At 36.1% G+C, this 27287-nt stretch overlaps 1 protein-coding gene across 5 annotated transcripts in view; it reads left to right on the forward strand.

Annotated features, from left to right (window-relative positions):
• Positions 1-27287, forward strand: part of FGF14 (fibroblast growth factor 14) — a 617422-nt gene that overhangs the window by 473179 nt on the left and 116956 nt on the right. For all 5 annotated transcript variants that reach the window (XM_040487123.1, XM_040487127.1, XM_040487126.1 and 2 more), the window contains 2 exons: positions 15475-15585; positions 21538-21641. In XM_040487123.1, coding sequence (XP_040343057.1) covers positions 15475-15585; positions 21538-21641 — 215 coding nt within the window. The remainder of the gene's footprint in view (positions 1-15474; positions 15586-21537; positions 21642-27287) is intronic.

The raw sequence follows: 27287 nt of genomic DNA on the forward strand, positions 1-27287 counted from the left end.
TTTTTTTTTTTTTTAAAGCAGGCCTGAAATTAGGGCATGCGAAGTAGCAATGCTTTCCCCAGTTCCCTGGATAGATAACCATCTAATCACTTCTTGAATGCTTCAGTGCAGAGGAAGCCGTGACCTCGTGGGAGAGTTCACTCTTTCTTTCACTGGACAGCTGCATTTCTCCCCCACCTTATTAATTCATTTATTCAGCTAGTCATTATTTATTGAGCACCTAGTATATGACAGACACCCTTCTAGGTCCCTGGAACATAGTAGTTATCACAGAGATAACACCACCACCTTCACATAAGTTCAATCTTGACGTCACTCTACTTATGTCTTATTTCTGTCATCCAGGGCAAGACTAAATAATCCACTGTCTCTGTGACAACCCCATAAATTTTGGAAAAAAATGAAATTCCACCTTCTTCAGATTAAACGTTCTCTAATACAGTTTTGCCAGGGCCCGCCATGTCAGTCATTGTCCTCTAATCTGTCAGTGCTCTCATTGTGTGCTTTCAGTGAATCACTGTGACCTCTGGGTGCTCCGAATACACTAGGGTCCTCAGCCAAAGCCCGGCTCAATGGAATGCGGATAGGCAGGAGGCCAGACCCCAGAGGCTCTGATGCCAGCTCCATCATTCCCTTCTTGTGTTATCTTGGGCAAGGCACATACCCCTCTTAGCCTCAGTCTGCTTATGTGTAACGTGAGGATAATAATGCCACCTACTTCAAAAGTTTGCTGTAGGATTCATGACTCAATATGGAAGAAGCACTTAGAGTAGTTTCCAGCCCAGAGTATGGGCTCAGGAGATGACAGCTGTCATTCTTCCTACTGTTACATTTAGCGTTGAAACTTTCTGTTTGCCCAGCCTCATTATTTCAGGACCCACATCATATGTTGGCTTGCTGATGCTGGGAATAATGGACAGCAATCTGCTTTGACTGTAAATTCCTCTAAGCTCCTAACAGAGAGCCTGGAACAGAGTAGTTGTTTGAGTGAGCCAGTTAAATATCTTGGCTTTTTGCAATGCACTTAAACAGAACATGGTGAGGATTTCTTCTCTTGTTTTCCAAGATGAATCGATCTATTCCTGGAGCTATACTATATGGAGTTTCAGTGATGGATGCACCATTAAGGATTCTTTGAAGAAATTGTTATGAAATGTCATTTAAGTGTAATAAATAAAAATGATAAGAGGCACCACTTCCTGATAAATTATGCAGAAGTTTTCGGCTTTCAACATACACATACCTCATCACAATTGAACTCTAAAACCAAGACTAAATTCTGCACCATCCTTTATGAAACTTCCACATTGATTTCCAGTTTTGTTTTGTTTTGTTTTGTTTTCATGACCTTTGGTTTAAATGTTTTACCTCTCTAGTTGGAAGTGTCCATGTCAATTGTGATGAATAGGTCCCTTTCAATACCTTCTCCTTCCTCCTCCCTCCCCTGCTGCTTTAGAGGTTCTAGAGGGAGTAGCCTTGGTTCACAAAAGAGTTTATGACTCTCATCTCCTCCTAGAAGCAGCTGGAAGACAAATGTCTGAAGCAGACACTTTTTAAAAAAAATTTTATGTTTATTTATTTTTGAGACGGAGACAGAGAGAGAGAGCATGAGCAGAAGGGAAGAAAGAGAGAGACACAGATTCTGAAGCAGGCTCCAGGCTCTGAGCTGTCAGCACAGAGCCTGACACGGGGCTCAACCCACAAACCATGAGATCAGGACCTGAGCCGAAGTTGGACGCTCAACTGATTGAGCCACCCAGAGGCTCCTGAAGCAGAAACTTTGAAGAGAAGAGAGCTCAGATGTCTGTACCTTCCCTAAACGGAAGCAGCCTTATGGGATTATCAGTACCACTTTCAACAAGTTCATTACAGCCAGCTCTGATCATTGGGTGGAGATCTCTCTGTAGCCCTAGAAGTGAACAGGCAAAATGAGATTATACCTGCTTTGAAATACTATTTCTCAAATGTGTGAGCCTCAGCTCTGGAGAAGGCATTGATCAGCCCTTGTTATGTGGTTATTTTCTTAAATTCACCTATGGTCCTGATTATTTTCTTGGCATAGTACACTTAGGAAAGTGCGTCCAGACCCTGAAGCAAATGTGTGCTCAAAAGACAAAAACACTTTTTTTCATGTAAAGTTCCCAGTTTCTTCCTCCACAATTTCTCTTAAGAAAGCTAAGAAAATTATGCATCTAATGTGAATCTTGTTTACATGGTTAATGCAACACTTTATATTGTTTGCAACATAACACTGGAAGCCTTTAGATACTTTAATTTTGACAGATGCTCTTGATTCTTAAACACCATACTTTTTGTCCTGCTAATCCTCAATTTTAGATCATGTGATCACAGCTGGGAAGCAAATTCATACAACCTGCTATAGGTCTGACTGGCTGTGACAATTCTATGAATGAATCAAATACTAGTTTTCAGGTTTCTTACATTTAGGAAATCCCATTTCTAGTTTCTCAGAGAAGTGGATCATACCTTGTAGTGATTTAACAGAGTATATTAAATTTCACAGATAACACTCTAAGCCTTAGGCTTTTTTCTTCTATATCCTTACTGATTTTCTGTGTATTTGTTGCATAATTTTTTGAGAACAGAGTTGAAATTTCTGACTATAATTTTATACTTTTTTGTTTCTCCTTGAAGTTACATTGATTTTTGCTTCATGTAGTTGAAACTGTCAGTACGTGCATAAACATTCAGGATTTTTAATGTATTCTTAATGAACTGACTCCTTAATCATTATGAAATAATCCCTCTTTATCCACTGTAAGATTCTTTACCCTGAGATCTCTTTCATCCTTATTAATATATATTTTTATCTTTTTGTTTTTTGTTTTAATCGCTCTACTAAGGTGTAATTGTAAAATAATCTCTCCGTATTTAAAGTGTACAATTCTATGAGTTTGACATAAGAAACCATAATCATGGGGCACCTGGGTGGCTCAGTCAGTTGAGTGTCTGACTCTTAGTTTTGGCTCAGGTTATGACCTCACCGTTTGTGTGTTCGAGTCCCAGGTCAGGCTTTAAACTGACAGTGCTGAACCTGCTTGAGATTCCCTCTCTTCCTCTCTCCCTCTCTCTCAGCCCCTCCCCTGCTCATGCTCTGTCTCTCTCAAAATAAATAAATAAACTTAAAAGAAAAAAAAAGAAACCACAATCACACTCAACATTATGAATATGTCCATCACCCCAAAATTTCCTTATGCCTCTTTGTGCTCCTAATTTTTTTTTCAGAGAAAGAGAGATAGCACAGGCGGGAGAGGGGCAGAGGGAGAGAGACTGAGAATCTTAAGCAGGCTCCATGCCTGGCTCGCAGCCCGTGGTGACCCCATGAGCCTGGAATCATAACCTGAGCCAAAATCAACAGTTGGGCACTCAGCCAACTGAGCCACCCAGGCGCCCCCATTTTTTTTATTATTATTATATGACTTTTATTCAACACAATTATTTTGGCATCCATCCATTTTGTTGCATTTATCAATAGCTCATTCCTTTTTTTTTTTTTTTTTTTGCTGAGTGGTATTCCATTGTATGGCTATTCCACAGGGTTTTTTTGTTTGTTTGTTTTTTGGTGTTGTTTTTTTTTTAATCCATTCATCTGTTAAATAGACATTTGGGTTGTTTCTAGTTTGGGGCTATTACAAATAATTACAAATAACTATTCACATACATGGTTTGAATGGACATAAGCTTTTATTGCTATTGAGTGAATATCTACAAGTGCAATGACTGAATTATGTAGGCAGGTTTATGTTGAACATCTTAAGAATCTGCAAACAGCTTTCTAAAGTCAGTGGAGTAATTTCTATTCCTCCCATTAGTGTAGGTGAGTTCCAGCTTATCCACATCCTTGCCAACAATTTGTCTGGTACTCTTTTTAATTTTAATCTTGTAATATGTGTAACTGTAACCCGCTATGGCTTTAATTTTCATTTCCCCAATGACTACTGATGTTGTGCATCTTTTCATGAACTTTGTTTTCATCTACAAATATTCTGATAAAATTCTCTATAGTTTTGTGCATTTGATTTATTGGAATCTTGTTTTCTTATTATTGAGTTTTAAGTCTTTATGTATTAGTGGATACAAGCCTTTATTGAGGTACAAACCATGTAAATATTTTCACCCAGTCTGTGACTTGTCCTAAAGTCTTTTAGCAGTTTATTTTGGAGTGGAAGTTTTTGAATTTTTATACAGTTCAGCTTATCAATGTTTTCTTCAGTGGATCATGCTTTTGGTGTTGTATCTAAGGCCAGGACAGAGTATATCATTCAAGGAGCTCAGGGCGAAATGAAAATGCAAGGCCTATTGTTAAAAAAAAAAAAAAAACTATTAATAATTTCAAGATGGTATCAGCAGAACATTAAACCAAATGTGGGGCCTTTCTAATAGCATATATGGTATATATTTAAGTGTGTGTAGCATATTTCCATTTCTCCTCTCCTGGTATTTATACTATTGCCATCTTATGTTTCACTTTTACACGTTATAAACCCCACATTGCATTATGATTTTTGCCTAAATGGTCAATTATCATTTAAAGAGATATAAATAACAAAAAATGTATGTCTTGACCTGTGTATTTACTATCACCAGTGCTCATTATCCTAGATTAGGTACATATTGCTCTCTGATATCATTTTCTTTGTCTCTGAGTACCTTCCCTCAACATTTCTCGTAATGGAATCCTTCTGATGGTATACTCTTTCTTTTCTGTGTGTCTAAAAATTTCTTTATTTTACCTTTGTTTTTTAAAGATATGTTCACTATTTTAGAGTTTTAAAATATTTCTCTCAGTGCATTAAAGATGTTGCTACATTGTTTTCTTGCTTGAATTTTTACAAACAAAATATCCGCTGTCTTTCTTGTCTTTATTTCTCTATGTAATGTGTTTTTCCTTACGGGGGAGGGGGGAAGAGATTGTTTCTCTATCACTGGTTTTGAGTACTGCCAGTAAGATGTGTCTTGATGTAGTTTTTGTCATATTTCCTGTCTTTAGAATTTGTTAAGCTATTTGGATATTGGATACATTTTACCAACTTGGAAGTTTTTCAGCCATTATTTCTTCAAAGCTTTTTCCTTCTTGTCCTGTTGATAATCTCTTCTGGAGACTTCAGTTAGACATGCCTCTTGTCGCTTCAAGTTATCACACAACTAAGGCTCTGTTTATTTGTTTAATTATTTTTTCTCTGTGGGTTTCATTTGGAACCATTTTTATTGTTCTGTCTTCAAGTTTACCCTTTTATTTCTGCAATTCCAAATCCACAATTAAACACAACCAATGTTTTTGTTTTTCATTTCACAACTTGTGCCTTTCATCTACAGAAGTTCATTTGGGGCCCTTTTTGTGTCTTCTGTGTCTCTACTTAATTTTTGAATTGTGCAATACAGTTATAATGACCTCATGTCCTTTTCTAATATTCTAACATCTGAGGATGTTCTAGTTCAGTTTGATATATTGATTTTTCCCCTTGTTACAGGTGAAATCTCTGTTTCTTTGCATGCTTGGTAATTTTTTATTGGATTCCAGATATTTTTAATTTTACTTTATTGAGTGCTCAAAATGTTTGTATTCCTATAAATATTCTTGATCTTATTCTGGGATGCAGTTAATTTCCTTTGAAATGGTATACTCTTTCGTACTTGTTTTTAGAATTTTTTAGGTGAGACTAATGCAGGACTCAGACTACGGTTAATTTTTCTCCCTATTGAAGTAAGACCCTATTTATACTCTGCTCAATCCCCATGAATTATGAATTTTTCCGGTCTGACTAGTGGGAACAGGTAGTGTTTACAGTCCTGTGTGTTTTTGAGGCAGTGTTACCTCTAGTCCTCTCAGATGGTTTTCCCCAATTAGGGATGGTTTCCCCACATAAACTGTAGATCAGTGCAAAGCTGAATACTCACAGGAACCCTCTGCAGATCTTAGATGTTCTCTCTTTCAGCAGCTCTCTCTTTCCCAATCTACTGTATGCCATCTACTTTGGTCTCTCTGGACTTTAAGTTCAATTTCCTCAATTTAGGAAGTCCACTGGGCTCCCTGCCCTTCTCTATGCCCTGGAATCACTCTCAGGAAATAGTAGGACTCACCTTATTTCTTTACCATCACTCAGGGACTACTGTTTTTCATTTCCTGATGTCCAGTGTCTTGCAAAATTCAATTTGTGATTTTTTTATTGTTTCCTGTGAAAGAGTACTTCTGGTCCCTGTTACTCTATCTTGGTTAGATATAGAAATCACTTTTTAAAGAAAGTCTGCATAATTATGAAACTCTTTCAGATTATGCCATATAGTTCATGTAACATTCACATTCTTTTTCACTCATATTTCCAGCACCAAAATTTGTTTATTGTAATAGTATTTGAATATAAAATATTAGCAAGTGTTAATACTACTCTTGTTACTCAAGCCATTCAGTTATATTTGATTAACCTCAAACTTTATGAAGGACATAAAGAGAGGCATGATTAATATTTATAATATGCGATTATGTTTTATCTTATAATAAGTATAAAAAGGCTTTTTGGATGAGCTGCAAGAAGTGAAAAGATTATCAAAGTCAAAGAATGTCGTTTTGATCACTTAAGTGGCAAAGTGGTCCTACACTTTGCTACTTGTGTGTGTGTGTGTGTGTGTGTGTGTGTGCATGCCACACTGTGAAAAAAAAGTATCACAAGTTTAATTTCCAAATTGTGAGTATTTCAAGATGGCACAGCTTCCTTTCAGAACTTCAAAGAGGTTTGTAGTAGTTATTGCCAATAGTGGTTTTCTTAATTTAAAAAATCCTGTAATGAAGAAATGGAAAGAAGAGTTATCATTGAACATTTAGAGGCTGGTTGAATAAGCATGCAATATTCTAGTAATTTAACTAGAAATACATAGTATTGTGTGCTTATTGAAAATATATTGCTAAGATTTTGAACACTCCTTTGAGATACTTGTCTGAAAGCAGCAGTAAGAACACAAATACCAAAATGTATAGAGTTAAAAAAATAAATATTATTTAGGTAGCAACTAACCTTAAATATCTCAGATTCCACTCTTCCTATGACAATAGCATTTGAAATTTTAAGTAAAATGCTTAGTTATTTGCTTGGCGATCTAGGAAATATTATCTCCTCAGTAAGCCAGCAGCATGGTCATTTCTGATACCTAGGCTAATGTAAGGAAATTGCTATAAAATATCGTCAAAATATTGTTAAGTTTCTTTTAGTATTTGATGTCATTGATGAAGAATTTGAACATGAATGATGTGTTCATATTTGTAAGTGTTTCAGACTCCACACAGAGTGACACATCAACACTGAACGAGACAGAGCATACCACTTCTTTGCGTTTGTGTGTATGTTTTCTGGCCAGGAGGAAATGAAATAATTGATAAATTAGGAATCCTTGACAGAATATATTATCAGCAAAGCTTTCTTTAGATGTAACAATAATAATGATTGACTTGAACCCTAATTGTTGTCACTGAAGGACACACATTTTTCGTTCTTAAATATGTACAAGAATTTTTTATATTATCTTTTGCAATTACATAATTAACATTTGTAATTTATTTTTAAATATATAATTAAAATTTATAAGGAATATGTTAGCAAACCAAAACACACGTATTTTATCATTATGTATCTTTGTAAGTGATGAATAAATAAAGGGAAACAGTAGATTCAATGTTTGGCCATTTTATTGTTCAATTCCAAATTATGTTGGGGTCATAGGACCTCCAGTGTGTTTCTAATATGTTAGAATCTTGTAATTAGAGAACCTCAATGGAAAATAGTATTGGAAGAGGATACTTTTAACTGAGATCCAGAGATGTGTTCCCTTTTGGAGCTTGTAGACACTGGATATTCACAAAGCTAGTGATAGTTCAACCCTGCATTAGGAATTCCAAGAATTACTCTTATTTCTGTATGCTCCTTGGAGTTGAGGGTCACATATTAAGCAAGATATTATGGCCTGCCTTCCCTTTAGTCATCTTCTCAAGTGTCTTCCCCAAGAAGATGCTCTACCCACTGTTGTTTCCTTAATGTACACTACTAAGAGGGATTTTTTTTTTTTTTGGGCCAAATTTTTTTTGGAATTTTTTTTTTAATTATTGGAATTTCCATTTCAAAACCCACATTTATCTCAAGCATGCTCTGCTCCTTCAATTCTTAACTAAGATATAAAAAATGCATCTTGCCTCGAATGCCATTTAGGGTTTATATATAGATTCTTTTTAAAGACGAATGAAATAAATTCAGTCATTAAATATTTGTTGAACAGCTACTCTGTGCAAAGAATAGTGATAGGCTACTTTGAATAACAGATGATACAAATTCTCAAGGGGTTTATAATGTACTTGCAGGACAGGAAGACATATAAACCCAATAATTTCACACATGACTAATTGGCATGGAACCATATTATACATTTCCCTTACCCCCCTCAGTAGACAGCAAGCTCTTTGAGGGCAAGAACTATTTTTTTTTTATGCAAGGTTCTATCTCTAGTGCCTGCAGGCATAAGATTCTGGTAGGCAGAGGTGGAGAGCCTGTTATAGGCTGTAGAATCAGCAGTTAAAATTGAACAGACATAGTAATGCATTGAATTGGGGTGGTGATCAGGCAACCATTCGGAAGTAGCTGACACAGGATTCTTAGAGGCTGGGCCCCGGGGGTAGCATGGGGGCAATTTCCAGAGGAAATTGATTGAATGCCATCCTAAGGAATTATCAAAAGCATAGCAGGTTTTCACATACCTTTAGTTTATTTATCACTTTCTTAATGTCCCTACCGCACCTTTTTCCCTCAGCCCTTTGGAAAAGCTCTTGAACATGGTTTATTTTTATGGCTGAATTATATGATAATTTATGGCTTTGGGTAAATTATTCACAATGCTATTTTCTGCTACTAAGAGTGCCAAAATCTAATTAGATCTGCCACAAAAATGTCTATTCCAAAAGTTGCTTTTTACCCTATAAAAAACATGTGATTTTTCCATAGCTAATAGAGAAGTGACATTTAAGAACCTGCACTGATAACCAACTAGTACCGAAATTTATGTGTAAACAAACATGGTATGTGTGATGTATATACATTTTTACATTTTCTATGTAAAAACACATGCCATATTGTGCATTTTTCAATTTAAATAATGATTACAAATATATCCATCATTCTAAGGATTATCCTGATTTCTCTTTTGTCAGTCTGCACATTGCGTGAAAACAATTTTTGTGACAGTGATTGATTTAAATGAACTCACTTCTGAGAGAGTGATTGTTTTCATTTAAAATGTTGGTTTTTTTTTTCCTTTATCTGAAGGCACTTGAACTGCTTTGCGTTTCTCTCAGTTCTGAGTATTGAGGCTAATATATTATGAAACATTTTTTTGAAATATATGCACATTAGCTTTCATTATTTCTACTTTAATTAATGTCAGAGAGCATAGTTAGTACAGAGTTTCAAACAAGGAGTATCCTGAAAACATTTTTAGTAAGATGTGCAAGCACAGTCAGTATTTAAAAAAGAAAACAGAAGGTAAAAGGATAATTAAAACAAAGTTTTCATATTTTCCTAAGCAGAGTAAATATTCTGAATGTGTATCTTAGAAGACAATAAAGAACTCTAACAGTCTTATGAATTGAAAACTATTTTTGCATTTTTTACATGGCTAGCTAAAATGTAAGTGTGGGATTTCAGATATTTATTTTCCTTCAATTATTACTTGAGAGTCGAGTTTGTAGGGGTTTCAGATATATCAGTACTGAAAACAAAATCCTCATTCTTGTAGGGATTATTTTTAACATTCACTAGAAAAAGTCACCAAACCTTCTTATCCTATTATTTTTATGAAAAAAAATGAGAATGTTCATCAATATAAGCTTGTTTAACACATGTAATATTTTCACTGTTTTATATTCAAGCATACTATTAATTTGGGGTGATGTTCTGTTTTTATCATAGTAGATGTATTCTTAATGTTTTCAAATACTTTTGACTGACTTCATGTTAGATATGAATAGGTAGATCGTCATTGCTCCGTTACTCATTTGTGGACTTGTTTTCAACCACATAATCCTTGTGAAGGAATTGTCATCTTTGCTGTTTTCTTGGCATTAGATTTTTTCTCTTTGAGTATCACTATTAATCCATATTATCTCTGTCAGATTTTTTTCCCTAAAATATCTTAACTTCAGTTAAACTAGATAATAGAACTTATAAGTCTACTTAACCAAGAAGACATAAACTTCTGCATTTTGCAGAGCACTTATTGGGAACAATGACTGACAGCCAGGACACTGTGCCAGTCCCTCAGGACTAGAGAATGCCCTGAACCTGCCTCGGGTACTTCAAGGACCTCATATGACATGTGAACCTGAAGACTCCAAAGTCAATCCATGTAAACTATTAGCAAAGCTTAATTTCTTTCTCAGTTTTGGGGATGACAATCAAACAGGAAGTTCTAATACTGGGTCTTCACATGCTACATTGCATTGCCTTTCCTTTCTTTTTGGGAGGGAGGCAGTCCATGATGGATGCTCTTTTTTAGAGACTTGTACTCCTGTTGCAGCTGCCCAGACTGGTTCTTGGCCATTCTGGAAGTCATGTGAGATACTTTTGGTCTTTCCTGTCAATGTTTCCCTCACAGAATCATGAAATAATACGTATAAGTGAGCTGTCCAGCACGTATTAGGCTGAAGTTGAGTCTTGCTACAGAGACTCAACTGCTATAGTCTTGCTATAGAGACTCATATGGAGGGTTATGTTGTCCTCTACATGGTAGATCGAGAAATTTAGTCATGCTGTTGCCGGACCACATATAGCTGCTGTGATTTGCTTTCTCAGGAAAATTGTTTTGTTTTCTTTTGTGTTTGTCATGGATATTTGGCTTCATACTTTTGGCCTTTGAGGAAAGAGCTTGTTTCCTTCTGTTTTAATTATTTGAAAGAGTGACCTCATGCTATAAACGGTGATATTGCACTATGGCTAGTTTTATTAGTGAGGATCATAGTGAGTGTTTTATGGACATGTGGCTAAGCACAAAGAGAAACTAATAAGTGGACTCCAGAAATTTTGGGGCAACCAGTTAATCTACTACAGTAATATGCATTTAGGTTATTTGCATGCATGTATTTCAGTATTATTTGCAAGCATGTATGAAATGTTATCATTACACATCCTTTGTCAAAAGGCATTAATATGTTTTATTAAAAAATCTCCATTTTCATTATAAAATTATAGGAGATTTTGTAAATAATAAAGTGTTGAAAAACATATAGGAACCAGCAAAATATATTTATATTTCACATTTTTGTGTGTTGTTTCCCATGTATTTTCCCTATGGATAGTATTTCTTATGTGGTCATGCTCATATTATATACACATATGTCATTACACAAAAGTTTATAATACTGGGGATTTAGTTTTAAGTTAGAAGTCTGGAAAATACAATTGCCTGGTCAAAACTTTTAGTCATTTTTTAGGCTTTACTGCCATCCTGGATTTCATGTTATTACAATTTTCACTCTTATTAGCAATATATGAAATGACTAGATAATTACCCAGTCAGCATTCATTTAAGAAATATAAATTGCCCAGTTCCTATTTGTCTAGACCCTAGAAATGTAACAGTGAGCATATCATACATCTCAGTTTTCTTCGTGAAACTTAGAGTACAGTTTGGAGATAGACATCAATCACATAATTGCACAAATAAATGTGAAATTCAAATAACGAATTATAAAGCAAAATAGTAACATTTATTAACCTCCATGGTTAACACAGATTTAGGTTGTATTATTTCCTGTACCTTTTAATATATTAAAAACATTTCAAAATGAAGTAGTTTTGATGTTTGGCTAATGTGAATAATGCTGTAGTTTTTTTTAAAATAAGTAATGCCCATGAAGAATGCTGCCATGAAAGTGTTTAAAGAAGGAATCTGAACTCACTTGAGGTATCAGGAAAGTGCCCCAGAAGAAGAATTGATGGAGCTGAACTTCAGAAGGAGAAAAAGAAGTTAAATACTCAAAGATGTGTGCATGTGGGTATGTGCACACAGATGTGCAAGGGGGCATCTTTATGTAGAGACAGGGAAGGTTAAGGGGGCAGGATAAATGTGGAACATTATGGGGTATTTGTAGGCAGCCCACAGTGACCTGGGCTGAGCTATACAGGGGATGGAGTGGAGTAGTAGAAGACAATGCAGGGCATGTGAGTAGTTCAGTGAGTGGCCAGAGCCCCTGCATGTTTACTGATCTGCTGGATGGAATGGGCCCACTGCAGGTGCAAAGGCCACCCAGGAAGGCAATGAGGGACCTGAAGAACTGCTGGCAGTGCAAATAGAACAAGGAGCAAGTGAGGGAGATCTTGAAGACAGCATCTGCAAAAACCGAGCAATTCTTTAGCCGGAATGACAAAGGCAGGCACAGTGTTGAGACCTTTCACATGAGTTGATGAGTCAGCGATACAAGTACCTTCCGACTGGAGTTGGTGGAGGAGGGAGAATGACACAGATGAGTTTAGACCTACAGTGTTAAATCTGCAACTTTGGTGAGGGTTTCATGAGTGGAAATTTATTGGGAATGTGGCCAATGGCAAAGTGGGGTGGATCATAGAAGAGATTTTCAAGCACTTTGATTCTTTCTAACTTCATGTGATTGTTCTAATCACTGATTTGGCCCTAGGTATGCAGGGTTTGGGTTTATATACAGCTGTGGTTAATCTTTAAAATCTAGTTAAAAAAAAGAAAACAAGATTGGTTTGCATTTTAGTTTAGATTCTTAAGATGGTTCGGGCCAATTGTTCAACTTCCAGAGGCCACACAGTTTAGTGGTTAAAATGTAGATCATGTTCAAACCCCAGTGGAGCACTTGTCAGTTTTGTGTTCTTTGTCAATTACTCCATCATTCTGACTCCACCTTCTCGTCTTCAAAGTGGGCTTTCTAATAAGTAAGTTGTGGTTTGTTCAATGAGTTAATCCTGTAACGTACTTACCACAGTGCCTGGCGCCTGGGAAGAGCACAGTCAGTGTTATTATGGTTCCTCAAAAAGAGAACATCAAATAATGTGAGACTAGATGCATAGAAATCAATTTTGTTTCATTTCTTTGAAATTGAGTGAGAACTCAAAACTATGGTTTCGTTCTTTGCTCACACTTTGCTCAGACTTATGTCCTCCAGTCCCATCCATGTTGTCACAAATGGCACAATTTCCTTCTTTTTAAAGGCTGAATAATAATCTGTTGTGCACATATACCACATTTTCTTTATCCATTCACTTGCTGATGCACACTTAGGTTGTTTCCATATCTTGGCTATTGTGAATAATGCTGTAGTGGACATGGAGCTGTAGATCTCTTTGAGACCCCAATTTCATTTCCTGTGGCTGTGTACCCAGAAGTGGGTTTGCGGTATCAAGCGGATTGGATGTTTAATTTTTAATTTTTTAAGGAACCTCCATACTGTATTCCACAGTGGCTGCATCAGTTTGTATTGCCACCAACAGTACACAAGGATTCCACTTTCTCCACATTCTCACCAATACTTGTTATCTCTTGTCTTTTTGATAATAGGAAAAGCAACAAAAAAAGAAGAGGAAGAAGTGTTCTCTTTAAGTGTGAGAGAGCTTGTGGGGGTTATGTGTCTTTTACTGCCTTGCCTGACCTACTTAATTCAAGTAGTAGCTAAAATGTAGAATTATTAACACTAAGTGATTCAAAACATAAAGCTTTTACAGAGGATTATCAATCTCTGAAATCCTTGTATGTCCTCATGGCAATTAAAAACCTGACTTTTTACCTTTGTTCTCTTCTTTTCCATGGCATTTATTTGCAGTGATGAGCATAAATACAATGCAGCATAAATAAGAAAAGAAGTCCTCAATACGTAGAGGGTCAATAACCCAGTCAAATTTTACTGAGCGAATGGCAGACTAAGGTGCAAGAGTAATTTTTCCCACTAATGCACTTCTTAGAATTGTGTGATTTTTAAAGGTATATACTACAGAATAAGGAACATATGTCACACAATCCCAATAATCACTTAGATTGTTTTTTAATCCTAGTCTTCTAGAAGCATCTATTATATTTAGTTACACTGATGTGATGCTGTGGTGTTCATGCAGTATTCCCCCCAGATTTTCTTCACTATCATATGATCTTTGAAGAAAATCTAAGTACCAAAAAGTCATTTCTCAAATTATTAGTTATATTATGTGTCCATAATAATATATATTGACATTGTCTTTAGTTTCTTGAGGACTAAACAAAAGACTAAGGGTATTCTGGTTTGGAAGAGCCTTTTTTTTTTTTTTTTGACATGTGTGTTTTTTTGTTTGTGTTCACCTGTTGGCAAATCCACAAATTTTCTGTCAATTACAAGATGGTAGCCTTCATTGTTCTGTGCCATTCTACTGTTTGATAGCATGATCGTATTTGCATGTCCCTTTCAGTGATTTTGGAGAGTTGCCAGTTGCCATGGTGATGAATATGATGTCCAACATCATATCTAGTCATAAAACAAGGATGGCCTTTGAAAAGCCACATGTAAATATTTATTTTCAAAGGTACAGCTGGCTCTTTGTGAAGTCTGGGTCACTTGAATGGTTTTCTTTTCAATGAATCATCAAATGAGAAGTCTGTTACCATATGATTTCCCGTTTTGCTTTAATAAACTTCCACTGTCCTCTATCCTTGGCCCTTTTGGCTAAGAATCAAAATCCACGTTATATAATTTCACTCTATTTTTTAGTTATAAATGTGTGTAAACTGTCTAATTCGTCCAGATTATGGCCACAGAGCTGACCTGACAGCATAGGTTTGTTATGGTGCCTCACCCTGAGCTCAGAAATCGACTCTCCCATTTTTCTATGGGTCATGCATGAATACTAGATGCTTCCATGCCAGTCAGGCTGACCCTTTAGACATCAAAGAGGCATTCTCCATAATGGGGCTTTTTCTAAGAATGCATATCAAAATGTTAGTATGATTTTTTTAATTATAGGTTTTTCACCTTTTGGGATTACTTGTCAAATTAAGTAAAAAGAAAAATCCATTAAAAAGCCTTTAATAAGGTTTCTTAGAAGCAGAAGTTTGCACAACTCTTGTACTACCATCCTGAATGATATTAGACTATTAGACTAATTAGTTTAGGACTTAGCTAATAATTAAATGAATAGATTATTAAGTAGCTCAACTGTGTTAATTAATAATTTAAATCCACACATTAGTTTCATAAAAGGACCTATTTTCTGCTGCTGACACATGCAACGTATGACTGCTTTTTCCTCACCTTTACTGATCAATATGCTCTAAGTTTGATTCAGACAGAGGAATCTGGGAGATAGAGAGTGAAAGGTGCTACTTCTATCCAATGCCCTCTTCTGAAAAAGAAAGAAAAGAATCAGAAAAAGAAAAAAAGAAACTCTATTCTGACACATTGTGAGGCTTATGATAACTATGTTTGCCTTTCAGATCCCCAGCTCAAGGGTATAGTGACCAGGTTATATTGCAGGCAAGGCTACTACTTGCAAATGCATCCCGATGGAGCTCTCGATGGAACCAAGGATGACAGCACTAATTCTAGTAAGTGACAACCTCAGGCCACCCGTTAACACAGTTGGTAGAAGCTACGCTGCTGCTTAAATGACTTCTTAAAATACATTTACAAATACTTGTTGTGTTGGTTCATTTTTACAAATGTTACACACTAGAATGCCATTTACCATTGTACTTGGACCACATGGATGAAAACATTAACAGCAACAAAAGAAAGCTATCATTTTAAGATAATTAGAGGTTATTTTCTCTTTCTCTTTTTTTCAAAATGATTGTTACATCCAGCATTATTGTTACTTTTAATCTTCATTATCCTAAAAGTGAAATAAGGACACCAGTGCATCCAGATGAAAGTTGAATCCATGTTTACTTTGGAAATACTGTTTTTACCAGGCTTGTAGCTTTTTAATGATAATTGTGGAAATTCAAGAGCTGTAAGGATTAGTTGTTTCAAATAATGGAAATGGAATTTTTCAAATTCTTTGCATTCAACCAGAAAAGATAGTATCTTTTTTGTAGAGAGGATGCGAAAGTTCTGTACCTTTAAATACATTGTACAAAATGTTTACATTATATATTTGGGTCTGTGATGATTTTTCTTTAGTTGAACAGCCATTGACCCTCCATTGTATGAGTGTCTGCCTTCACTTTACTATTTTTTAATATATAATTCTTCTTTGTGTTTTCATTCTGGTGTCTCTTCTTACTCAATTGTCTGTGTTTTCCCTTCCCATTTTCTGTTTATTCTGGCATAAAAGTCCTTTTAATTTGGCACATCAGTTTTAAAATAGACCCTTTCCAATGCTCAGGAGAATGAATGAAAAGCAAAAACTGATTTTATTGGAAATATTTATTCACATATTAACAGTGGATCAGGAGTGCATATGAATCTTTACCTCCATTTAACATTAGCCCTTCATTTATAGAACATCATTCCATGAGAAGAAGGGAGGATTTGAATACATATAACCAAATTATAGGCACTTTCTGTTTTAAGTTCTAGTAATCCAATTTTTAGTAGCCCCAAGATCATCTAATAATATAAAGCAGATTGTTTTTGCATTTGATGTCACTATGTGAAGTGTCAATATTTTTCTAGCCATTGTGTTTACCTTTTAGAATTTGGACCTTGCATCATTTAAATTTTTTTTCAACCTAAAAATGTTCTGTTTATCTGCATTTTCTTCCTTTTCAATCTCTAATCTTTTTCTCTCTTTGTGTCTATTATGTTGTCCTTTTGTCCTTTTAAACTTTTCCCTATTGTATTTGTTCATTGATTATTTTGTCAAGTGGTTTATTTCCTTCTTTGATTTAGAGAAAAGAGAAGGTAAAGCAATTCAAACACAAGGAAGAAAGAGAAAACATTTTTATTCTTAAGACTGATGTCAACCATTGTTTACTTGTTGGGATTTTGATATTGGATTGAACTTTTTAAAATTGTAAGGACTTGACCATCTTTGACCTATGAAAGATGCCAGTTTCTTCTGGTTCAAACTAATACATGTGTGTCTGTTCATTTTCTTCTCCCTATCTTTATCTCCTTACCCATTCTTTGACAAAAGGCATTCTCTTTTTCTTATGTCTTATGGGAGTCATGGACTCTCAAGATTTGTTAAGTTCTGATGTCTTCAATGTTTTCTGATTTCCTTTGACCAAAATCCAGTGGAGCATGAGGAATAGTTTTCCATAACTCTGATTACTGCAAAAACTATGACATTCTGACTTAGAGTTTGAGGCCATCCCTTATGCCAAAGTTTTTAAGAAAGGAAATAAACCATAGCTATATGAAAATGCTGCTTAGTTTCTCAGAAAAATAATTCTCTTCACAGGTTTTATGCATTTTTCCCCTACCTTCTTCTTTGGTTTTTGTAATGCCAAACAAGTTGGTTATTTTTAACGATGGGAATCAATATCAAATTAAGGTGTGTTAGGTAGACACTATCTTTTAAAAGCGTATTGCTTCAGAATTGAATAAGGAGCACAATATTTTCTAAACTGTGAAAGTGCAGATGTATACATTATCTGCACACACACACACACACACACACACACACACATAATTGTATCTGGTTACGCAAACAGTATTAAACACCAAACTGGAAATCGGAGACTAGACACCAAAAGACACACAACCTTCTGTTCTCTAAATGTGTGGGGCTTGTTTTCTCCTACTGTGTAACCACACTTGAAGAAACAAGAGTCTGGCAGCACTTGCAGTCCTCTCTAACCCCCCTAATACTGTCGAGGAACAATTTAAACAATAAAGAGGGGACAGGATCTCCTGTAGAGAAGCCACAGAACCAAGTTCTAGTGCCCACACTCAAGGGGCTTGCATTCCTGTGCAAAGAGCTGTCCCACACCTTCTGTTCCATTTTATGTGCCCTTTTCGCCAGTTGGGTTAGTTTTGTTACCATTTAAACATTTTCCAAAACATAGCAGAATAGAGAGAAACAGGGTGAGATACAGGTTCTCTCCTCAAAAGGCCATTAAAAATTATACGACCATAAAACTTAATAAAACATGGCAGGACTGCGGTAGTTTTATAAAAGCCGTGGGAATTACTGATTCACTCTACTTTTGTGTGTCATCACTTTTGTAGTTGAAAAGCACATTTTTTTAGATGGAATTTTAAGATTATTTTCTTTTCTCTGGTTCATTACAGTAGTCTTATGAATCTTCAGAAAATCATAAGCCATGAAAAGTATTCTATAAACATGAGGGTGAGCACTAGAGATGCTGGCAGGCGGGTCCTGGCAGCACTGCCCTTTTGGTTTGACGAAGGGTGTGATGTAACAATTCACAAATGCATTCCAGATTTTTGATAATCCTCTGAATCCAAACCAAAGACTAGTAATATGTAAGTAGGAAAAATAAGGAGAAATAATCTAAAGGTCACCATGCTGCCACCTTGAAAGTTACTATATGACAAAACTGAGGCTTGAGCCTTCAAATCTTCATGATTTGAGTTGGACACATATCCCCACAACTGAACATGAGCTTATTTAGAACTAGGTACAGTCAGAACGACCCTACTAAGCTGCCTTTGTCAAGATTTTCAGGTGAGTTGAGAAGAGAGAGAAAGGCCAGCAGACAGGTGAGCCTGATCCTAACCTCCTCCCTGGGTTTTCCAGCCCGAGATCTAGAAATCTCCGGGAAGGAAAGTGGCATGACAGTGATTGATGATGGGTGATTGGTCCTAATAGAGAAAATACTATAGCAACTTGACTGCTTACTATTGACATCTATGTGCCCTGGAGAGATCTTTCACAGAAAGAAATGAGTACACAGGTTACTTCATCACACACTCATTTTCAGGGTATATTCATTTAAAATTCTTAGAGCTGCCCATCTATCTACTAAACATTAGCCTTACCATGAAGTATGGCATTTGATTAGGGTGTAGTTTTCTTTTCCCCTAGTTTGCTTTTGGGGATGTCCTGAGGTGTTCCTGTGCTCTTAAACTTAATTGCTCCCATCACCAGATTTAATAAATGCTACAAGCACCCCTCTCATCTTAGAAATTCCCGACCTGATAATTTGATGTGTAAAAATTGCCCATCACTCACAGCTACCACCATGCTAGAGGCCTTGGGATGGCTGTTCCCATCTTGGCTGTACTTTAGCGTCATTTGAGGAGCTTTTTAAAAAATTTCCTTATGCCCTAAACCCTAAACCCACTTCCAGAGATTCTTATTGAATTTAATTAGTCTGTGGTTGGGCATGGATATCCTGCTTTATGAATACAGCTGATTTTAAAGTATAGCCGGAGTTGAAAATCACTACTGTACGGAAAACTAGAGTGTTCCACAGAATAAATAGGGTAGCATGAACATCTTATTATTCTGAACTCCCCTAGGCTTTGTGACATTGCTTTATAATTATATAAAATACAAAAGGAATGGAAAATATAATGATATCTCAATTAACATGGGTATCTGTAGTTTTAATTAGTACCATGGATTCATCATGATCAGCTCTGAATGGGCTTCCACATGACAGTGGTTACATGGATTAACTTTGATTTGTCTTTCTGTAAATGATAATAACTGACATTTTGGAATTCAGGTCCCAACCAAAATCCTAGGGAAATACCTATTTTTTGGTAAGGTCATTTTAGGCTATCATCTATAATTTTTCTCTTTCCTATACCATATTATTTTGATGAGTTCATGATGTACTTACTTTCTAGAATTATACCATCTGGCCTCTATCAAATATATGGCACCTACAAATACCATTAGTAGTGTATAAAGATTAGAATGATTAAGTTTGAATGGGTTAAGTTAGAATAGTTTTCAAGGACAGGCATCCAACTATGTTTTTTTTTCTTCAGAACTTTTACACCTAAATCAGGAATTGTTCTATGGTACCCATCCTTTCAAAATATAAGGGAAATAGGAGAGTTTAGGTGTTCTGGCTAAGAGTGAAATTAGCCAATGGTCCTGTCCCACAAAGAAGAAATACTGAGTTACAATGACACAAGTACCATGTACTGTTCAATGACTCCCACTCATGTTTACTATTAAGTAATAGAAGTGAGCAAGCATAAGCCTCATTCTTTTATAACATAAGCCTCTAGAATCCTATGGAAAAGAGTCCAAAGATAGCTTGAATCATGAAAGCTAGCATCCACTTAATCATTTTGCCCCTGAGTATTCCTTTAGGGATGATTATCTATGACCATGGCCTGCCATGTTCCTTTCATCACAGGCATCTTGACATCTTGGGATCAGTAACATGTAATACTTGGAAAAGAAGGTATAAATTTCCCCCACCCTTCAGAGAAAAAATGCGATGCCTCAGAATTAAATAGAAATTAATTTATAAAGTACATTTTTAATTATATACTGAGTAGACCCATAGATTGAAGCCAAAATTACCCACACTTTTCAAATTATTTGTCTTTTGTGGAATATATTTGAGAACCTAAACCTCAGGTATTTTGTTTACATGTTTACTTCAACATTTCAAGGTTGTCATTGCCTGTTCTGGCCTGATCCAGTTAGTTGGAACTACTCTTGAATTAAGACCTTGAGTGGGAGCAGATAACCGCACTGTGGATAATTAATAGCTCTCTTAAAAATGTATTTACGTTAAGGTTCCCCAAATCATGAAGCAGTTAATACTGAGGATGGTGCGAGAATACCCACAAAAGAGTCAACATGTAACCCCAGGATGAGAATGTGTTAAAGGAATGTTAAGACTTTTTTTTTAAACTCAGTGATAACATTGCTATCTGTACTATGTAAAATAATAGAAAAATACTTTACTGGTCAATAAGGGAAGAAATGATACATGGAAACATAAATGAGTTTTTATCTCACAGATGGGTAAAATTGAACACTTTCCCCTCTTTTATTTTAGTTATCACTCACAGTTTTATGAGATATTAGTAAAAAAAAATGTCTCTCTTTAAAATGTGCATGCCGTTCAGTATGATTCGTCCTTTCTAAATTGAGCACATTGACAGGTACACACCTTTTCTGGGCTCTGCTGGCATCTCATGTTGGTTCAGCAAGACTAATTTAGTTTTGAAATTACCTTTTAAACTTCTAGCCTGTCCTACACTGCAGTGATAAAACATGCTTTCTGCTTGAAAGACCAGACTAAGCATTCAACTTGGACTTTTTGATTCCACTCTGAGAATCTTCACAGCTGATTTCTTTTGACATCAAACGATGTCAGAGACTGTGATACTGGAATCGTGATTACAGGCTTGAGTCTGTGTATTGGTCCACCAATTCTTTGCAATGCTATAGGTGGACTGCTGATATCTATACGTTGAAGCTCAAGGGCTGATTTTACCCATTGAAGATACGTCTTCATTAGAAAGAGAAATAAAACTTAATTAATTGGAACTTCTCAGAAGGTTGTAACATAGATGATTTTTTTTTCAATAAAAGAAATGAAAGACAGAAAAGTGATGGCAAAGGTTTGCTTCCCCTGCCCATTTGTGACAGGCCATGTTTATCTTTACAGCACTGTTCAACCTCATACCAGTGGGACTGCGCGTTGTTGCCATCCAGGGAGTGAAGACAGGATTGTATATAGCCATGAATGGAGAAGGTTACCTCTACCCATCAGTAAGTAACATGCCAAAGGTGTTGGCCATTCATTCAATGTTTGCAAAAAAAACCCCCAAAACGGTAGTAGCAACAACAAAAATGAGAAGGATCTGTGTCTATTGACTCTGCCATCTTTGCTTTAATATTTGATCTTTACTACAGTGCTGTAAGGGCTGTTTCTTTATTATTCATCACTGTCTGATAATATCAGTATATATGTCAAGTGGAAGAGTAATATTACCTCTTAAAATTGTGCGTTTGCGTATTTTAAAAAAATGAGCTAGTTTGTAGAAAATGGAATAATTTTGAAAGGGTTGAGGTTAATATAATCTTTTATTTCTATTTAGAAATGTACTTGTCTTAGAGAGTTTCCTGTAAAAGATTATTTTATAAAGAGAAACAGAATTATTATGAATTCTAAAAAATAAAATTTAAAAAGAGTAGACTTTTGAAACCAGGAATTCAAATTGTGTCAATGTTTTGCAGGCAAAAATACTTATAAAACATGTATCGAATTTAAATCTAAGCAAGTCTTTCTGTTTTGTTTATCCTAGAAGTTGAGCACCTTTTTAGCCATATGACTTCTTCTGCAATATTTATTATTTACACATAAATCTCATTCAGATGTGCTGTATCCATACATTATAGTGGAGTCAGAATTAATTTCTGCCATAGGACCAAACAATAGAGACTTAGGTGAAAGTATTTCTTTTCTCCTTTGAGCAAAAGTTGACAGGTTAAATTCATGGTACCTCAAAGAAAAATGCTCTTATTTGGGTTTGCATGTCATGTTCATTTAAATTCTTTAAAACTCTGTTATTGCTAAATATTATCATCAAAAAACTACATGTAAACATGTATACAGACATTACCCACGCACACGCCTGCACGCACACACACACACACACACACACGCACGTAAAACTTAAGCAGAATCATTCTCTGGGGCATTTTCTTGAGCAAATCTGGAAAAACCTGTCAAAGAAAATGAAATTCGAGCTGCGGATTCCCTCTGCGGTGAACTGGAAAATGTTCTTGTTATTTTAGAAGCTTCATCTGAGTTCCCTAAAGGGTGTTCCTGCACACAGACCTGGGCCTCACATGATGTAAATTGCGTTCTGTTGCCCAAAATGAATATTCAACAGACTGAGAGCAAGATCAAGCTAGAATTCCCTATCCTCCCCTTTCAGAGAAGTATGATTCAGATAAAGATCACTTTCTGGAGATGCCTTCTTTCAGATACAAGTCAATTTTATGAATTTGACATGTGTTCTGTTATTTTTGTTTCTTTCTTTCCCCCCAGGTAATCTTTGACATACCTAAAAATTATTAGTTGCAGTATCTGCCATAACTTATAGGTCTCTGTTTCTGTTGATGATTTTATCATGTTGTTTGTTGTGCTCTGATACATGTGTTGATGTCAGAGGGACACGTGAATGTTTTTTATTTTTTTGCTACTGAGGGAGGTGCTTTCTATTTCTTTTGTGATGAAGTTGCACACGAATACCATTTTTTAAGGTAACAAATATCATCTTGAGTGTGTGTCTTTGCCAAAAATGCAAGTTCAGGTTGTGTTTGGTGGAAAGCAGTGCAGCAGTAATAGAAGTGATGAAGGGACTAATGGCTGGTCCATAAGGCCTCCTGCCCAGGAATCAGGTCTCATAAGGATAGCTATGGGTGACAGCATCTGCCCCAATCTGTTTCAGTGACAACTTCAGGTTTATTGTTGACCCGTTATTTTCTGTTCTCAATGTCCCTGGTTCTCCAGTTCCTTGGCATCTGTGCCTTCCTTTTGGTGCCTTGATTCTTGACTTACAGATGTTGCCTTTCTTCTCTTCCTATCTTGACTCTTTGCTTTGAATCCAGGATCGGGTAAAAGATATTCTATCTGTCCATCCCCCACCCTGTGAGATCCCCACTGCATAAGCCAGGCCCTTATAATCCTCAGCCGTCTTTCAGGAAAAGGACTCCAATGCAAATCAAATGCAACTTCCAATCTTTACTATTACTCCATAGTTAAAGTGCTATTTATTTCAATGTAATGAAATGTGAACTTAAAATATTTCAGTAAAAAGAATATATTTCCAGGGCACATGGGTGGCTCAGTCAGTGGGCGGCTGGCTTCGACTCAGGTCGTTATCTCATGGTTTGTGAGTTCGAGCCCTCCGTCAGGCCCTGTGCTGACAGCTCGGAGCCTGGAGCCTGCTTTGGATTCTGTATCTCCCTCTCTTTCTGTCCCTCCCCTGCTCGCACTCTGTCTCTCTCTTTCTCAAAAATAAATAAACATTCAAAAATATTAAAAGAATATATTTCCATAGTCATCTATTTCATAAGTAGTGAGTAATCACTAGGTTAATAATATAGCACAACACAATATAACAATTGCTATACTATATAATAACAATAGATCTACTTCTATAGTAATAATAATGGCTAGTATTTATATAGTAAACTCTGCCCAACACTGTTCTAAGCACTGGCCAGTATTAGCTCATCTAATCCTATTGAGCAAATGCTTTTAAAATGGTGATACTGATGCACAGAGAGTTTAAGAATCTGTGCAGTCACCCAGGTAGTAAATAGAGAAGACAGGATTTGAGCATTAATAGTCTGACTCATTAGCTTACATTTTAACTGTTTCACTATAATGCTTCTATGTGCCAGACATTTTTCATCATATGGTCTGGCACCTATTCTATCTAACAAGAAGTTATAAACACATGATGATGTAAGGAAAACCTTTAGGGATTTGCTACCTAGGGAACAGATTTCATTTCAATTATTAAGAAGTGTAATTTGAAACATGATCCTTTTCCTTTGGAGATTCTCAAACTTAAAAAAGAAATCATAGAAAATTGCATCTCTCTGGGAAAAAGTTGATATTATGTACTAAGCATTTAATATTCTTAACATTTATTACATATAACTTTTGAAATTTAAATTAAAAAAAAAAAAACTATACCGGGGTGCCTGGTTGGCTCAGTCAGGTAAGCCTCCAACTTCAGCCCCAGTTGGTCATGATCTCATGGTCCATGGGTTCGAGCCCCGAATCCAGTTCTGTGCTGACAGCTTGGAGTCTGGAGCCTGCTTCAGATTCTGTGTCTCCCTCTCTCTCTGACCCTCCCCCACTCACACTCTGTCTCTGTCTCTCTTTCAAAAATAAACATTAAAAAAAGTTTTTTAAAAAGCCATGCCACACATGGCTAACTCAGCTAAGAGGTTTTGAAGTTAAGTTGAATAAATGCTTTAAAAGGAAAACTCCAGTCAACCTCAGGTTTAAAAAAAAAAGTAATAAAGATTAAAGTCTTGGAAATGAAGGAATCTGTTTTAAGCTTGTGCCCACTTTAAAAAGATCAACTTAATGTTTGCACAGTGAAAACTAGTGCCCAATATGGGACCAATTTTACTGAGGATCCATAGATTTAGAAGCTAGGCAATAAAACACACAGATCATTCAAAATAAATTCTGTTGAATGAAAATCACATTAGAGTTTTGATTTGAGATGCATATTTCTCTACTTGCATTTCAGGAAGTAACTCTCATAAGCCCCCACCATCCAAATAAAGATATTCAATTTGTCAGATAATTTCACCTCCGGTGGGGGAGGTGGGACAAAAAAAAAGTACTAAATGAAAATAAACACATTTCTGATGTTTAATAACACATATGTTATTAAATGTTTCACATTTCTGATGTGAAAATAAACACATTCTGATGCTGAAGGCACATGTTCCCCGTGGAATCTTTCCTTTTATATGACAATAGTCGTCTCTTTTGTGGTCATGATGATTATAATATGTTCCTCAGAGATGTATATCAAGAGATTTAATGTCAGATGTGAAGAATTTTCTCAAAGGTAGAAGACAAGCTGCAAAATGGTAGAACAGAAACTGACAAGGGAATATTTACATTAAAGAATTAGTTTAATATGATTTTGGGAAATACATGTATTTTGAACAACTATAAACTGTCTATAGCACCATGAGGAACAATTTTTTTTCAAGTAATCTGTAGCTTTAAAAGACTAAAAAATCCTCTGTAGAGAGACATGGTTTGAAGGTAAATTCTGAATACTGAAGAACTCAGAATGAAGGAAAGGATTGTTGATCATTGGGGCACAGATAGAGAAGAGTGGAAGTCAGAATGTGTTTCTGATATGAGAAGAGGAAAAAGGGGAGGGGGGAAGAAGGAAAAGACACTGATGGTGAGTAGAACCATGGGCTTTCTCAGGACACCTGGACCCCGGATCCAGCCAAGGCCCATGTTGTCATTCATGCCCCAGTCTTTGCCTCTCAGGCTTCTCATCTATACAATTAAAATGTTTCCCTGGATACTTAAGTTAATTTGGGGGTTTTAAAATTCTGGTTTTAGTCTGTTTGATTTTTCTGAATGATGACATAAGCAACATACATAAAATGTATAAAGACTCATTATTGCTATCTTATCACAGGCTGACATTTATGAGAATATCATATTCCAAAGGGTGATATAAATATTTCTGTTACCCAAATGCAGGCATCTGGGGAGGCAGTAAGCCCTGGGGCTCTCCTGAGATTAATATTTGCTCTGAGTTTCTTAACCAAGTGATACAACTGGAGAGGAAGACAATCCTTTTTCATGTAGATTTGTTAAATGAATCAAAAAAAGTAACACTGCTACTGTGATTTGTAAATATTTGGGCTCATAAGAATCACCTGGAAAGAGGGAGAAAAGGTAGATTCTTTGGGTCAGACTCCCAATGTTTCAATTCAGTGGGTTTAGTAGGAGTCCCAGGAATCTATATTAATAAGGATCCCCCGTCCACCCACTAGTGGGTGAGTCAAAAGCTGGTAGCTCAACCATAAACAACCATATAGCAATTATTTTTGAAATGGCTGGTGGGGGAGATGTTGGTAGATTTAGGTTAAGGTAGTAAGAGTAGAGTTGGTAGGCAGGTACCTAGATGCAGAGCCCGACACTGAGTAGAATAAAATATTTGGTTTTCCTAACTTCCTTTGCCTCTAATTTGAAGTTTGCAGAAATGGGAAGCAGTTCTGTCTTCTTCTTCACTAAATTAGCAACCCAACTATCGATAGACAATGAATGTGGAAGAAGGGGGTATGAAATGGTCCTTAATACAGGAAAATAAGGTAAACGCCATATATTCTGCAAAAACATGTTTAAGGACCTCAAAATCTTATCTATTATACATGAGGTAGTTTTCTAATATTGTACTCCCATCCTTCAGAAATATTTTCATGAGCCTCTTCTGAGAAGGTGGTTTTGCTTCCCTACCTCTGTGCCAGCAGGCGTCTCTTACATATGGTGATTTGTGTTGCTTCAATGTCCCAAAGCATCCCAGACAGGAAAGCCTCAGAGTCCCTGCCTCATTTCCCATCAATCATACATCTTCCTGCAGAGTCCATCGCTCTCATAAAATTGGATGGAACAACGTTATTTTCCTCTTGACATTGTTCTTCTGTTCATCACTCAGGTTTGGGGTTTAGAAATGGAACTGACTTGTTTTTTCACAGTGTGGTGCCCAGTTTCCCTCCAGCTTCTCTATTCTTTCCTGAGAGTTACTCATATACGGTACACACAATCATTCACCCATATTTCTATGCTTTGGGGTGTTGTGTGAGTTTTTTGGCCATCCTTGATACCCATCCTGTCTCTAGCATCTA

The sequence above is a fragment of the Herpailurus yagouaroundi genome, unplaced genomic scaffold (genome assembly GCF_014898765.1).
Source record: "Herpailurus yagouaroundi ecotype Mexico unplaced genomic scaffold, PumYag 164, whole genome shotgun sequence".
Taxonomy (NCBI): domain Eukaryota; kingdom Metazoa; phylum Chordata; class Mammalia; order Carnivora; family Felidae; genus Herpailurus; species Herpailurus yagouaroundi.